Here is a 15000-nt window from a genome sequence, read left to right as displayed (position 1 = left end):
TCCATATGGTTGGGCATTGCTTATAGTGTCCTGGAACCTTTTCCTGAGAAACATATGTCTCTGTTGCCTTCTTCCATATGAAATGATGATAATCTTATTGAAAGAAATTTAAGAAAAAACACCATGCTTTTCACAACAAATATTCAGGCATTTCTTTAAAAAAACTCAAACCTTTTTCTTTTGCCCAGAGTCTGTCTTGCTGGCAGATTGGGTACCCTGCAAAAACATGTGACATTTAAGGAACAAAGCCAAACATTAACAAGATACAGGATACACTACCCTATGTGTATACAGGATATACCATGTATATATTTCGGTTAAACTAAACAAGCTTAAAGTCAAGATTTTTTATAAAAATATGTATACATTTGGTAAAAGACCATTTGATCTTTTAGACTTCATCAACTGAAATAAAGTTTTAACTGCAAACTTGAATATCCTCAAAAGTGATAAGGAAACAGGATATTGTGTGGGTAATAATCACAATAATGGTGAAAGCTAAATAATCACCCATTCTTCATTTTACCTTGCCAAAAACATGTCTTACAAAAAACAGAAATCCAGCTGGTAAACCACATTGTTACAGACCTCTTTAACCCTGTGGATACAGGTGTCCCTCTTGTAAAAAACCTGTTTCCAAGCATTTTATCAGCTCATTTGCCCCACGACTTCTTGGCTTCAAATTTGTCTAATTATGGGTTTCTTTCAGATGTTTAATCATGTATGTGTAAAAAGACACCTTTATCTCATCACATTTGAAATGCATCATGTAAATGATAAGTAATTCTTCAAAATCTTGACTTTCAGCTCATCAAGTTTTCCTCTAACCTCAAAAGTAAACACGGTCTTTTCTATCTCTATACCTAATAAAGTAAAATGTACAACTAATATTCTTCCAATCTATAGCTCACGTCCTTCTATGAAGCACTCTTCCACTACAAGAAATAAAAAGCATGAATCAATACACATCACAAAGGTGGGTTTCTAATCACCGTATTTAAGCACCTTTTACACATACATCAAAACCTGCAGCACAAAAACACTTGTTTCTCCTATAAAAAGGAAAGAAAAATATACAATAACACTAGAAACTTTGCCTCTGCTTTGTGCTTGGTCTACAAGGCAAGACTGCAGGTGCGCTGTGCCTGAGGGAGGTTGAGGGGCAACACTGAGGTGTTTCCTTTGAGCTTTTCCCACAGCGAGTGGGTCCTGGGGGTCAGAGGCCAGGCTAAGGGAAGGAACCTCGCCCTCTCACCACCCTAATATTCGGGTCACTCATTCTCGCTCGATTTTCACACATTACCTGGGGGATACAATGAGTCACACGAATCAAGTCCCGACTCAAACTCCATTCACAGCTGACATCGTGCCCCCCAAGGGATACGCTACCTGTTAACTGAGGTAATGATGCAATCGGTCCTCGACTTTCTACTCAGTCTCTCTCTCTCCACCGCAGGCTTTGTTTACATGCCGTGACGGGAATGGAAAACGGGTACTCGGGAGGGCGGGAGGGTAGACTGTTTCATTTCTGTTTCTCTTTTTGAGCGTGTGTATATGTGCATGTGCATGTGCATGTGCATGTGCATGTGCATGTGCATGTGCATGTGCATGTGTATGTACTTGTGTACGTGTACGTGTGTGTGTGTGTGTGTGTGTGTGTGTGTGTGTGTGTGTGTGTGTGTGTGTGTGTGTGTGTGTGTGTGTGTGTGTGTGTGTGTGTGTGTGTGTGTATGTACGTGTGTGTACGTGTACGTGTACGTGTACGTGTACGTGTGTGTGTGTGTGTGTGTGTGTGTGTGTGTGTGTGTGTGTGTGTGTGTGTGTGTGTGTGTGTGTGTGTGTGTGTGTGTGTGTGTGTGTGTGTGTGTGTGTGTGTGTGTGTGTGTGTGTGTGTGTGTGTGTGTGTGTGTGTGTGTGTGTGTGTGTGTGTGTGTGTGTGTGTGTGTGTGTTGTGGTGTGTGTGTGTGTGTGTGTGTGTGTGTGTGGTGTGGTGTGTGTGTGTGTGTGTGTGTGTGTGTGGTGTGTTGTGTGTGTGTTGTGTGTGTATATGTGTGTTTGTGTGTGTGTGTGTGTGTGTGTGTGTGTGTGTGTGTGTGTGTGTGTGTGTGTGTGTGTGTGTGTGTGTGTGTGTGTGTGCGTGCGTGCGTGCGTGCGTGCGTGCGTGCGTGCGTGCGTGTGTGTGTGTGTGTGTGCGTGTGTACGTGTACGTGCGCGTGTCACTTTTACATATACACATGTGTAAAGGTGTGTGAGGAAGCACATAAACAGTGCGCACACTATTTCTTTTAAATGTGAATGTGAGCTTGTATGTGAGCATAATTTCATTCAATAATGGACTTGCATGAGAATCGGTTTATATGTGTGAGTCTTTGTCCATGGCTCAGTGTGGTGTGGCTTCTAGTGTTTTCCGGAGGTACAATGATTAGGCAAATATTCTTCAAAATTCCATGTGTACTTGAATTTCACTGTCATCATCCACTTTGCGATCATATGCTTTTGCATTATGTGCATGCTCTCTCTCTCTCTCTCTCTCTCTCTCTCTCTCTCTCTCTCTCTCTCTCTCTCTCTCTCTCTCTCTCTCTCTCTCTCTCTCTCTCTCTCTCTCTCTCCCATTCCAGTTATCCACAGGGACGGAGGTTCACACAGTGGAGTTGTTAGTAAAACATAATGAGAATATTCACCTGAATGAGATTCCTTAGGAAATTCATTGTTGAAGATAGCAGCTGGCGCACTTTCGCACGATAACTAAGACAATCTCCACCCAAGTCACATCATATCATATCAATCTTGTTTCATATATCCTGGAACTGTGGGTGAAGTTGAGCAAAAAAAAAAAAAAAACGATATGGCACGATATATCTTGGATCCTTTTCAACACTTGCTCTGGAACTACGGCCGAAAGCTGAGTAAAATAACGATACTCCACGACATATCTTGGAATTTCTTTCACACTTCTCGGAACAGTCACCGTGCCATTCTGTTTTATCATCAGCATTGTCTTCGCCCCGCTCACTGCATCATTAATTCATGGCCAATGCAATTATATTTACGAACAGAATGATTGTTCCTATCGCGAGTGCATCAATAATTCGCACGATGGGCGGTCGGGATCATCACAATCCATCCATTGTTTCTGAGAGGTCTCGTGATTGATCAATTGTTGCCGTTTCAGAGGCGTGATGTCATTACTGTTGCTTGCTCGACTCACACTCTTGCAGGCAGGTGCACTAGTGATTTCATATACTATTGTGTAGATCATACATCACATTCAACATCCCACATACGAAACACGTGTAATGTGTATATAACCATAACCCAAAGATCCCTACCAATGTCTCGGTAATTTACAATTAGTGAGAATAACATCAATAATCCCAAACAATCTCTACATCGATGCTTACACATGTTTTAATAATGCATATTCTACTTTAAAATGCCAAACTTAAAAATATGCAGCGAGCTGATACTGCTGACTACGTAACTGCCATGTTTATAAGATGAACGTGCTGATTCGCTTGGCAGAAAACCAGAGTTTTTTTTTTTCTTGTCTTGTCTTGTCTCTTCTTCGGTAGGAGAATAATGCGACAGTCCTTCATTTTAGCTCTTTTTGCAACTCAACTTAAGCGCTCGACTCACAAGACGGTGGAGAAGGGAGGAATTTTTTAGTTCTTTCGTGGATAAAACATACAAAAATGAAATAATAGAAGTGATCTATAGCAACTAAATAAAAGTGTTGTTTGTAGTGAAGTTAACAACGACAAGAGCAGAATTATCAATACCAATTCTACTATTACTGATAATAATATAAACAATAATGATGTTTTCCTTACTGCCATCCCTATTATCCCATTCCTATAACCACCATCACCATCACTATCATCATCAATACTCCTCAATACACATATATGTACCGATTTCTTAACTTAACAGGACAGACCATTAGCGTAGGAACTCCATGAAGATCCCAAGTCGGGCGTCTTAATGCAAAGTATAGACAAGGCAACGGGCCCAAGGGAATACATGAAAGTTAAATGTAACGGAGTAAGACAAGTGTTAGTATGAGGCGGAAGGGGACAATTGAGTCGAGTGTGGGTGTGTGGGCGGGAGAGGATAGTTTAAGAAGTGCGATAACACAAAGAATGTACGGTACACACACAAAAAAAGAAAAGAAAAGAAAAAAAACAGTATAATCATATTCTGTTGGAAATATAACGCAGATTAAAAAAATATATACATCAATGAAGAATTAAATATGTAAGCTAAAACCGATGCATCTTTTAATGTGTCATTATTCAATAAGTAATCGTATATTTCTTTTCAAATTCAACCACCGTTTCTATGTTTCACCCAAAAGGTGAGTCCCAGCGTAAGCACAGAAATGGCGTCATCCCTAAAAAAAAAACACGGCACGAATTCGCACGATACAAACAAGTGCATTCACATACGGATGGTGTAAGAGATAAAAAAAAAAATTCAGATAAGCGCCATTCTGTCCGATATATCCAGATGTGACGTTAACCAGCTGTCTTTGCAGATGATAAATACAATGGAGTATTCAGGTCCACACGGCAAAGCAGGTGTTCGCAGGTACGTTTGCTTCAGATATTTTATTTTCTTATCGACACTGGCAGGCGAACTCGCTATGCTATACCCATAACGTTCTATGAATCATGTAAACTGAATATTCCACGAGCGCGAGTTTACACGATGCACCCGACTGCCAAACTGAGTCACAGTTTAGCCTGGTTGCGTTTCACCTTTTCTCTCTGGTTTGGGGCAGAACACGTGCGGTTTAGCTTCCGGGATGGCGGCGCGCTCTCTCGCTTCCTCGATCGCATTCACACAATTTCCGCTAACGACGGGAGGCACTTGGACATCACTCGGACGTCACTTTCATCTCCCTACGAGCTCACTCTTCTCTCGGCCACTACCAGGGCCTCGCCAGCACTACGCCCGGCGCCACACTGTGCTGGCGCCAACCGCAGAGCCGTGCCAGTGTACTCGCCAGGGTGCTCTCACTCTGGTATGTCTTGCTGCCACATACCTCGAGGTTCAAGCCAGCCATCATACAGGTGACGAGTGGACGCCATTTGACCTTCCGATGGGGCAAGGGCGCGAGGAGTGTCACATGGCTGTCACACGATTCCTGTAGCGCGGGGGGATTCACGGTAACGTAATCCCATTCCCCGTATACTCGTGAGAACAAGACCAAGGCAAGAGGAAGGGTATTAAATGGCTTCCATCTCGCCTACATCTCACGTGCAGGTCAGTTTTCTCCAAGTCCTGAGAGACGATCATCATCAGAAATAAACACGGCTTCTCCTCTACGCTGCCCTGGGATCCGGGGCGCATAAACAGACCAGCCCTGAAGTGGCCCCATCTCGCCCTATCTCCCTGCCACCCACGCACGTATTTTAGGCGATGTCCCTGAAGCGATTGCGCCCTCCATTTAGCACATAAGTCAGTGCACGAAGACAAAATTATTTTTATCCGCCGCCGCGAAAAATTATTACCATTCCCTTACAAAAGAACAAAGATTTCCAAGGTCTTGAGGAAAGCGTAAGACATATCAGACCAGAGGAAAAATACTTACAAGAAATTTTGGCCACGTGTTGTCTCCGCGTCGATCCCCTCCCCCCCTGCCCCTGCTGCCGTCCCTGCCCCTGCTGCCGTCCGAATGCGTCACAACAACACCGTCACGGGACAAAAGCCCATAACATCTGTCAGCCGCCCTACTTACCGGCACAACCTATCTACGGATCTCATTTACCCCCTCCCCCTCCCCCCTGCCCCCTTCCGCTCTGAACCGGAGAGCCCCTGGGCATCAGGTGCAGGTGTGGTGAGCTGGGTCGTTGCATACCTCGGGGCACACGCAACCACTGCTCGCCCGGCCCAGGGACACCACATGAACGCCTCCGAGCCAACGAGAACACCATACTCGGTTTGTGCTGCTTTTCTATGTTCGCGATTCCGTGGGTCTGAGCTCATGAAATATCGTGCTGTATCGTATTCTCCCTTAAATCTCTAAATATTCTCATTTCTTCCCTTGAAATCTCCTTTGCTATTGAGAATACAATCGGGATACTAGGGACAACAGGTTCCTCCGTGAAATAATTTTACTGTTGTTTTCCCTAAACGAACTGCTTTAGTCAAAATTAATTCGTAAACAGCCATACATTAATAAAATATGAACCTAGTTCTTCCATACATACGCTAGGCTTCCATCTCGCCAAATAATATATACAAAGTGTCTAAGGGACAAACCCTTTTCACCCTAGGCGTCTTGCACCCTACGACGAGGACCAAGGGGGACCTCACGCCTGCTGGTCCCCTATGAATTTTACATATATTGTTTTCCTACTGTATATATTTCCTAACTCAGGAATGTTGGTGATTTTTAAAGCGACGACAATGATCAAAAATAAACATCGAAAAAATATCATATACATATACAGTTTTATAAATATATATATATATATATATATATGTATATGTATATATATATATATTATATAAATATAAGTCTATCTTTTATTTTTTTTAGTGTGTGAGTATGTCGAGTTTCTCTTACTATTCTTCAGCGAATTTTTCACAATTACTCTAAGAAAACAGGGCAAGGGATTTAAGGCCCCCAAACCCTAAGCATGGCCATAACAACCCTATTATCCCCGGTGAGGATTAATTGCCCCTCATTAGCGCAACAAGCGGTCCGAGAGAGAGTCATTCGGGTCGCGGTAGCCAGAGCGAAGAGAATAAACCTCACTGCCTCGTTGAAGTTCGAGTCTTCGAAATAACATGAGCTCGGTAAACGGGACGTGGTTCGAAAAATGTTCGTGATAATGAGTTCTTTGTGACAAGTGGGGATTTTTTTTTTCGATTTGTATCTTGATCAGAATTATACTTAATTCTGTAGGTATTTATACATTCGAATCGTATCAGTAACATCTCTTGTTGGTAGTAATGTTTAGTTTAATTAACTAGTATATCAACAAAGATATTATAAAAACTCACTATATATACACCATATGTGTTTTTTTCTTCTCCTGTATCAACACAATAGTGTATTTTGTCATTCTCAAACAAAGATGAGCAAATACTTTATAAAAGTGTTTTTTTTTTTCTATCTGTATCAACACGGTAGAGAATGTAGTCATTCACTAAATAAAATGAACAAATACACTTGACCAGTATTGCTTACATCGCAAGTCTGAAGTGATTGTCCGTCGAAGTATAATCGTTATCCTCACGCCAGTACCGAGCAGCGTCTCCATGGCGAAACCAAGAAGCCAAACTCTCGCCTCAACCCAGGAAGCTCTATGACACAGGGACTTACATCCTGAGGCTGGACTGAACACTTCTAAGGGATATCGCATCCTTGACTCTTTTTATGGCTGCTTCCTGGGTCTACTACTGGTAGCCCTACACGATTTTTGTCCTTGTTCATAGACCGTAGTTTCAAGATTAATATGCTCAACAGAAAAAAAATATGTGCGTTCAAAGGCTAAACCGTGAGCGTGAAGTTTAGTGCAGACTGCACAAGAGACCTTCGTGGTTTGATATTTTGCTTAAGACAATAACCAGATTACGTATCACCTTGATCACTACGTGCATTTAAGCGATAGAAATTTGTGAGGAATAATCGTCTTGATATTTATGTCAAAAAGGATGCAAATATTTATATACAGGAATAAATATTTACATCGAAATCGACACACACACACATATATATATACATGTTCGCACGTACACACACACACTTATATAACAACATAATATCTATCTATCTATCTATCTATCAATCTATCTATATATATAAAACAAATATCTCGGGGGTTTTGTGTAATCGCACACATAAAAGATATATAAACCGCCATGTCGAGCGAAATGACATGAAATGACAAGGCAGTTCCAGGTATCAATCCGTAGAGAGGTTATGGTTTGAGGTGAAGGTGACGTCACACCGTAAACACGTGCGAGTCGGCTTGTCATACTCGTAACTCCCGCCGTGGCAGGTTCATGAATTGCTAGTCAAAGCGTCAAGTGCTCTTCCTTGAAACGTCCCTCATGAGGATATCTTTCCTTTGGGTCGCAAAGCGCGGTCTTTGATCTCCTGTAGCTAGTAAATATCAGTATCTTTCTTTAGGAATGGCAAAATATTCTTCTGTTGATATGCAGGCAAAAACACACAACACGAGTCTTTTAACTTCAAGAAATATATCAGTTATTTTTCCCGCCAAATTCTAACTGAACAAGCATATAACGTAAATATCTAACTTGAAATTCCTTTGGCGTTTGATGGATAAGGCAGTCATTACAATAGTCGACCTTCATCCCTCCTGACCACATACCGGTACAAATTAGGGTTATACTAGTTACCTAGACGCACGCGAAAAAATAAAAAATTGCTGCGATCTTGCCGATAAGCCTCGGTCCATTTAGTGGGGGTTCGAAATATCAGGTGTTCTGGCCTGTGGTGTTTCTTATATCATTCATTTTGTGACGCTTTTTACATGGAAGGCAAGAAACTACGTTAGAATGAAATTTAACATCTTAAAAATATTTATATGGGGATATGGAGCGTCGGCCGTTGGGTGGCTTATATCTGATTCTATTTTGTGGGCGTGCAATTTAGTCTTTCATGTAATAAAAGGTATACCTGGGGATAAAATATTCTGGGGATTTGAAAATTGCGATCTTTTTTATATTCTTATAAAGATCCTTTGCGTAGGCGATAAAAAAAACGAAATTCATCAATAAAATCACACTACTTGATAATAATCTAATGAGTAATTCCTACCCACAAACCTTCAGTTTCCTCTACAAATATCCGTACAATCCAACCATCCCAAATCACAAAACTAACCGAGTAATTAAACCAGAGCTGTTTGACAGAGGTTTCCCCCTCGCTAAGCTGAAGTGGGACAAGCGTGACCTCCAGGTATTGTCCAGTCACTGAGTAAGTCCCGCACTCATTTGTCAGCGGTCGACACTCGCATAGTAATGGAGAACCCGAGGCACGAGTTTATGTAGCCTTCAAGCAGTCTTCCCTGCGTGTGCCTGATACCTTCCCTTTCCTCTTTGCTTTGGCGTCATAGCATGCTACAATGTTCCTACAAGTCTGAAGAAAGCCGTGGGATGCAATAAATGTAATATATTTCTAGCTTACGTTACATAAAATACATATGGTTCCGCCCAAAATAAAATCTAGGCGTAGAACACTTAACCTACGGAACAGTCTGTATTGTATCCACGATGCCTTACGTCTCACCTAACCCAACGATAATGTCGGCGCGCCCAACGTAAATCAATTGTTTTTTAACTACGCCTTTTTCAACCATTATCTCGAAGTGATGAATATAAGGCGGTTAATATTTGACTGGGACCGTTATGAGAGAATAATGAATACAGCAACAGCAGAGTCTTAGAACTTGCTTCGGTGGTTAAACGTCATCTTCCTTCAAAGAGATACATGTTTTCATGTTTATTCTACAATTGATACTTTGCGCGAAGAGAAACTGAAATAAAGTAAAAATATAAACAGATCTGCATAATATTTAAACCTAAACCCAAGATCTAGAAACCTAGAAACCGCTAGCGAGGCTGTACAGTCTAGTATCCATCGGTACTAAATGTAGGAAGTGAGATCCATAAAACATTATCATGCTGAGCACAAACACTGCGGATGCTAATGAATCTTTGCTGAGGTTTTATAAACTGATTTTAATTCAGTGCAGGTCAAGAACAGCTGTGCTCGCCATGTTCCAATGATGACCCTGGAATGAAAAAAAAAAACGAATTCTCTCTCTTTTTTTTGAATTCCTTTCTTTGTCTCTCTTTATCTGTCTCTGTCTGTGTCTGTCTCTCTCAATTGTGTGTGTGTGTGCGTGCGTGTGTGTGTGTGTGTGTGTGTGTGTGTGTGTGTGTGTGTGTGTGTGTGTGTGTGTGTGTGTGTGTGTGTGTGTGTGTGTGTGTGTGTGTGTGTGTGTGTGTGTGTGTGTGTGTGTGTGTGTGTGTGTGTGTGTGTGTGTGTGTGTGTGTGTGTGTGTGTGTGTGTGTGTGTGTGTGTGTGTGTGTGAGGGGGGGAAGAGAGAGAACAGACTCTCAACATTATCTCTCCTATATAATCCACCTTGAACTGTCACCAATCAAGCCAGTCTCCGTAGCACTGGCACCGGCACTAACTCGCTTTCTGATCCTCGCGCCACAACCTTCATTCAACCCGGGCCTCTGATATAGACAGGTTGATCTCTATACTGTTGTCACAACTTCCAATCAGCTTATTTCGTGTAGGTTTGTGGACTTTTCTGTCTTTTTTCTCCACGTAGTTTCGCTGTTTCAACTCTCAGAGGGGGAAACACACGCTTGAAAAAAAACGTTCTCTCGACGACTTTTATAATCAGTAGCTTCCTGGCATTAACTTCTTAGTTAATGCGAGCCCCCACCTTAATTGGTACGCAGGTCATGATGCAACCGTTATCAATTCCATGACCTTTCGTGGCACATGGCGCAGACGATAAGTTAGAATAGTGACCGGCGTAAGGTCAGCTATATACTTGCAATGACGTCAGCGAAATCCAGGCTTAGTAAGCGACTTGTTCCGCGTGTGCTTGCCTGAGTCCTCTCGTCTCCAGGACAATGGTACTTGCTCCTGAAGGTCTAGCAAGGCCTGCTCTTGCATATGAAATGCAAAAGCACTTGCAAGGCTTACACGGAGCCTACATTATAAAGCCTACTGCGAAACATTTAATACCACTATGGCATATTCAACATAACGTTGAACAAACACTGCATGATATTCATGAACGTATGAGTTTCATTAGAAGGCTAGCACTCAATTTCCATCAAGTTCCTATGACGTCAATATCTCCAACGGCTAATCAAATAAGTCATTAACGTCTACATAACTGCGTCACACACTTTTTGACCAAATACATATAAGCTAAACTTGCTTTCACAACAATAGATGTGACACAAAGAAAGACATCTGTTACCAAACCATGCATGATTACATGGGGTATCGTTAATATGAAGATATTTCATGCTTATGGCCCTTTTCTAAGGCAAAAGGAAGCAAACAGAAATAGAGAAAACAAAGTACTCCAGGGCGACCCAGAGCCACTTATCCCTATCCCCTCCTGTTCCCTGATCCCCACCCCACCTGCCCTCCTCCCCTCCTCTCCCCCTAGGGCGGCCACTACGCACGCACTACCCCTGCCCCTAACACCAGCTCCCGCCCCCCTGCCCCAAGCCCCTCGCCGGACCTCTCACCGTCGCAACGTAAACTTTCATCGGACATTGTTATTCTGGAAACGCTTATGCTAACGGGTGAAGGGAGTGAAGCAACGCCGAGGCGAGAATAGGCGAACTGCGAGAGGGAGAGGAGATGCCCTTTTAAGCCAGCTATCTAGTGCCATACATTCTCCAACCTGGGGTCCAAGAGCCGCGAGCCGCAGGGCAGTCCGAAGGCCCAAGTGCCAGGTGTTGGGGTCCGTCAAATGCCTCAGCAGCGCCAGCACTGCCGCGTATTGGCCCAGAGACGTGTGCTGCGGAAGGAGTTCAAGAACAGCAGTAATTCCCTCCGACGCGCACTTCGACGCAGAGCCTGTAAACACTTCGCTTACCAAGTTCAGCCTACACAGCCAATGGGATGAACACGTAAGCAACAGCGAGGCAGGCAGGCAAGCAGCAATTGCAAAGGAAGACAAGGCTAAGTAGGAGTCCATCACACGGCAAAAAGACTCGAGTGCAAAAGTCACAAGCTCATGGCAATTACATTACGCTTGGGCTGTTTTTTCTATCCTAGTCCCTGCATCTTAGTCTTTGTGAACCAGTTGGAGTTTGCTTTCTTGTGGACTACGCTGGCTTCCTCTCACTCCTCGTAATCACAAGGTCGTAAATCGTACGCACAAGCTCGGTCGTATCAGCCTTCAAGGAACGACTTGTCAAACTCCCCTCCGGAAGGCCATAAGTCGTGTGCAATTCTTGTGTGATCTCGCCCTTGTGAGCTCCGTGCCCTCGACAGTGCAATTTAATATGACCTTATGCAATAGCGGGTAGAACAGGTGTTCGCTGGCTGCCCCCTCCCACACCCCCTGCGCAAAACCGTCAGAACACTGCAATAATCAGGCCCTCAACAAAGCCTCTGTCTTCGGATGATCATTACGTTTTTATGCTCTAATGACGGGACTAATTCCGCAAGAGGAGGACCCGCAAGCGGAGGACTAGCCTTCGCAGTCGATGCTCTTAGACTGTAGTGCGCATTCACGTCTTGACGGCTAGACTGCATCCGGGCTGTATCGTGTATGCCAATTAAACACGGGAGCCGTCCTGCGCCCACTTAGTGCCCCGTAACATTCAATGACAGGGTCAAACACTCGTGCTCGTTCATAACGTGCGTGCTGACAATATTATCTCTCCATCACGTATACTCATGCCCTCTTCACATCCAGCGTAAATATGCGATTTTTATGCCTGTATCCTGTGCATCCTGTAACCCTCCCCCCCTCGCTAGAACCTCCGGGTCCCTCACATCCAAGCCGCTATATCCGGGGCTTTCACTCCCCTCCCTTCCTCTTCAAAGATCCACCTCCCCCTCGCCCACCCCCGCATACCCTCCCTCCCTCCCCCCCTCCCTCTCCCTCCTCTCCCTCGCCATCTCGGCACGCCAGCCTCCCTCGTGAGACAATCCCGCGCATCCCGCTTACATTCTTGCACCCCCTCCCCTCCCCCTCCCTCCCCTCCCCCGAACACCCCGAAGCTATCATTCCACTCCCCCGTCACTCTAACCCTTTCACCCTTAGTTTTCACCCACTCTTTCCTCCCCTTCTCGAGACCACCCTTGTCAACCCCAGGGCCCCCCTCCCCCGGTTCTCATACCAGTTCAAGACATAAACAGACCGGTTCATAACTGATGAGATATAGAGTAAAAAAAAAGAGGAAGAGAAAAAAAACAAAGTGAAAAACTGAGGCATTATTCCGCTCACAAACTAGTTTGTTTCGATGACATTCACAACAGCATTTTCTCTGTCTCTGTCTCTGGCTTTCTCTCCCTCTCTCTCTCTTATATATATATATATATATATATATATATATATATATATATATATATATATATATATATATATGTATACATATGTATGTATATATATATGTATGTATATATATATGTATGTATATATATGTATATGTATATGTATATATATGTATGTATATGTATGTATGTATGTATGTATGTATATGTATATATATATATATATATATATATATATATATATATATATATATATAATATATATATAATATGTAATATATATAATATATAATATATATAATATGTATATAATACATATATATAATATATATAGATATATATACATATATGTACATATATGTGTATATATATATATATACATATATATACATATGTACATAAATACATATATATAAATACATATATACATACATATATATATTTACATATATTCATCCACTTACTCCCTTCCTCCCTCCCTCCCTCCTCTCTTTCTCCTCCCTCAGTCTCTTCCTCCCTCTTATCCTCTCTCTCCTCTTCTTACCCACCCACCCCCCACCCACCCACCCACCCACCCACCCACCCACCCACCCACCCACCCACCCACCCACCCACCCACCCACCCACCCACCTTCCCTCCCTCCCTCCTCCCTCCCCCCTCCCCGCACTCTCGCTTACTTCAATTCACATGATCTGCACAAGCGGCCGTACTGCCCTGCACGTGATAGCACAGTCCGGGGCACAGCCTGGGTAGCCTCCTACGGCCGAGTCCTGCCGCCACGTCGCTGCCGTGCGGAGGTAGCGGGTAGCCTGGCGTGACGGGCTACTTACTACGAGTCACTCTTTATAATGGAACCGCATTGTTTTCATAGCAACGGTATACTCTTGCTGGAGGAGTGTTATACTATTGTTTTGAACATGTTTATATACCTTCTACTCGAGTTACAGATCGCCAATATCGAGGTAGTTATCTATGCAACGAGGATAAAAAGCCTATTCCAAAAACACATAAGAGGAAAACGACCAAAGTCCCAGTCTGCAAGGGCTTTGCAATGATCTCATAACAGGCCAAACTCCCCCTCGGACTCCGCCTTCACCCCCCCCCTCCCACACACACACGCGCGCGCGAACACACTCTACTACCATCCTGTATCCGAGACATGTGCCTGTAAATGCTTGACCTGCAGTACGTTTTTTGACCTGCAATACGTCTTAGTCTGCTCTCCATCATATGTGGCGACCATAAGCTACAGTCATCATGTTTGTGTTGTGGCGACTGGAAATTAACCCTCGGGATGAGATGATGCAGGTTATACCCGCATCCTCCCCTAGCCTGCACAAACATCTCCGTAACCACATATCCTAGATTCGTTTTACCCCCTCCCCCTTCCTCCAACCCCACCCATCCCAATACCCTACGGTGTCCCCAGCGCAGCCTTAGACACTCGCTACCATTCGACCCCTACCCCCCCTACCCCCCCTACCCTCCTACTCCACTCAATCAGTATTTTCTCGATCCTACTATTAATCCTTCTGATCCCTTTCCTCCTCCTCGCTTACTTCCTTCACTTATCCACTGCCACGTTCGATCCTTAACTCCTCTAATCCTCTAATCCTCTAATCCTAACGCTTAACAAGGACGTGGAAGCTAACAGCACATATCTCTTTTCCCCAATCACATGATAACTTCCAGGAGGATTTTCTCTTCACAAACTCCTCTCTGCTTCGAAGTTTTAATATGCATTCCTTCCCCCCAAGTCCTGCATTCCTTGCGTCTGCAGTCCGATTGCACTACAACGCTGCATGAAATAAACATTTCTATGCAACCACAGGTGCTGGATCACAGGTACTGGACCCGGGCTATGGGGGGAGGAGGGGGGGTACGATCTACAGTATTGTTTCTTTATAGGAGATTGTTCGAGGGAGGGAGGGAGGGAGGGAGGGAGGAAGGGGGAGGGGGAGAGAGAGAG

The 15000-nt window shown here is 43.7% G+C and overlaps 1 protein-coding gene across 48 annotated transcripts in view; it reads right to left on the bottom strand.

Annotated features, from left to right (window-relative positions):
* The window catches only part of LOC122265824 (uncharacterized), a 125542-nt gene that overhangs the window by 64184 nt on the left and 46358 nt on the right, over positions 1-15000 (bottom strand). For 10 of the 48 annotated variants that reach the window (XM_086532480.1, XM_043035257.2, XM_043035265.2 and 7 more), the window contains one exon: positions 172-216. The exons of 18 other annotated variants lie outside the window; for them this stretch is intronic. In XM_086532480.1, coding sequence (XP_086388606.1) covers positions 172-216 — 45 coding nt within the window. Of the gene's footprint in view, positions 1-171; positions 217-2681; positions 2808-4905; positions 5005-15000 lie in introns of those variants that run through there. 20 more of the 48 variants (XM_043035374.2, XM_086532599.1, XM_086532656.1 and 17 more) reach the window with 5 other exon arrangements.

The sequence above is a fragment of the Penaeus japonicus genome, unplaced genomic scaffold (assembly GCF_977035675.1).
Source record: "Penaeus japonicus unplaced genomic scaffold, GWHDUDI00000001_assembly GWHDUDI00000003, whole genome shotgun sequence".
Classification (NCBI taxonomy): domain Eukaryota; kingdom Metazoa; phylum Arthropoda; class Malacostraca; order Decapoda; family Penaeidae; genus Penaeus; species Penaeus japonicus.
Note: the sequence above shows the minus strand (reverse complement) of the source record. Positions and strands in the feature narration are given on the sequence as shown.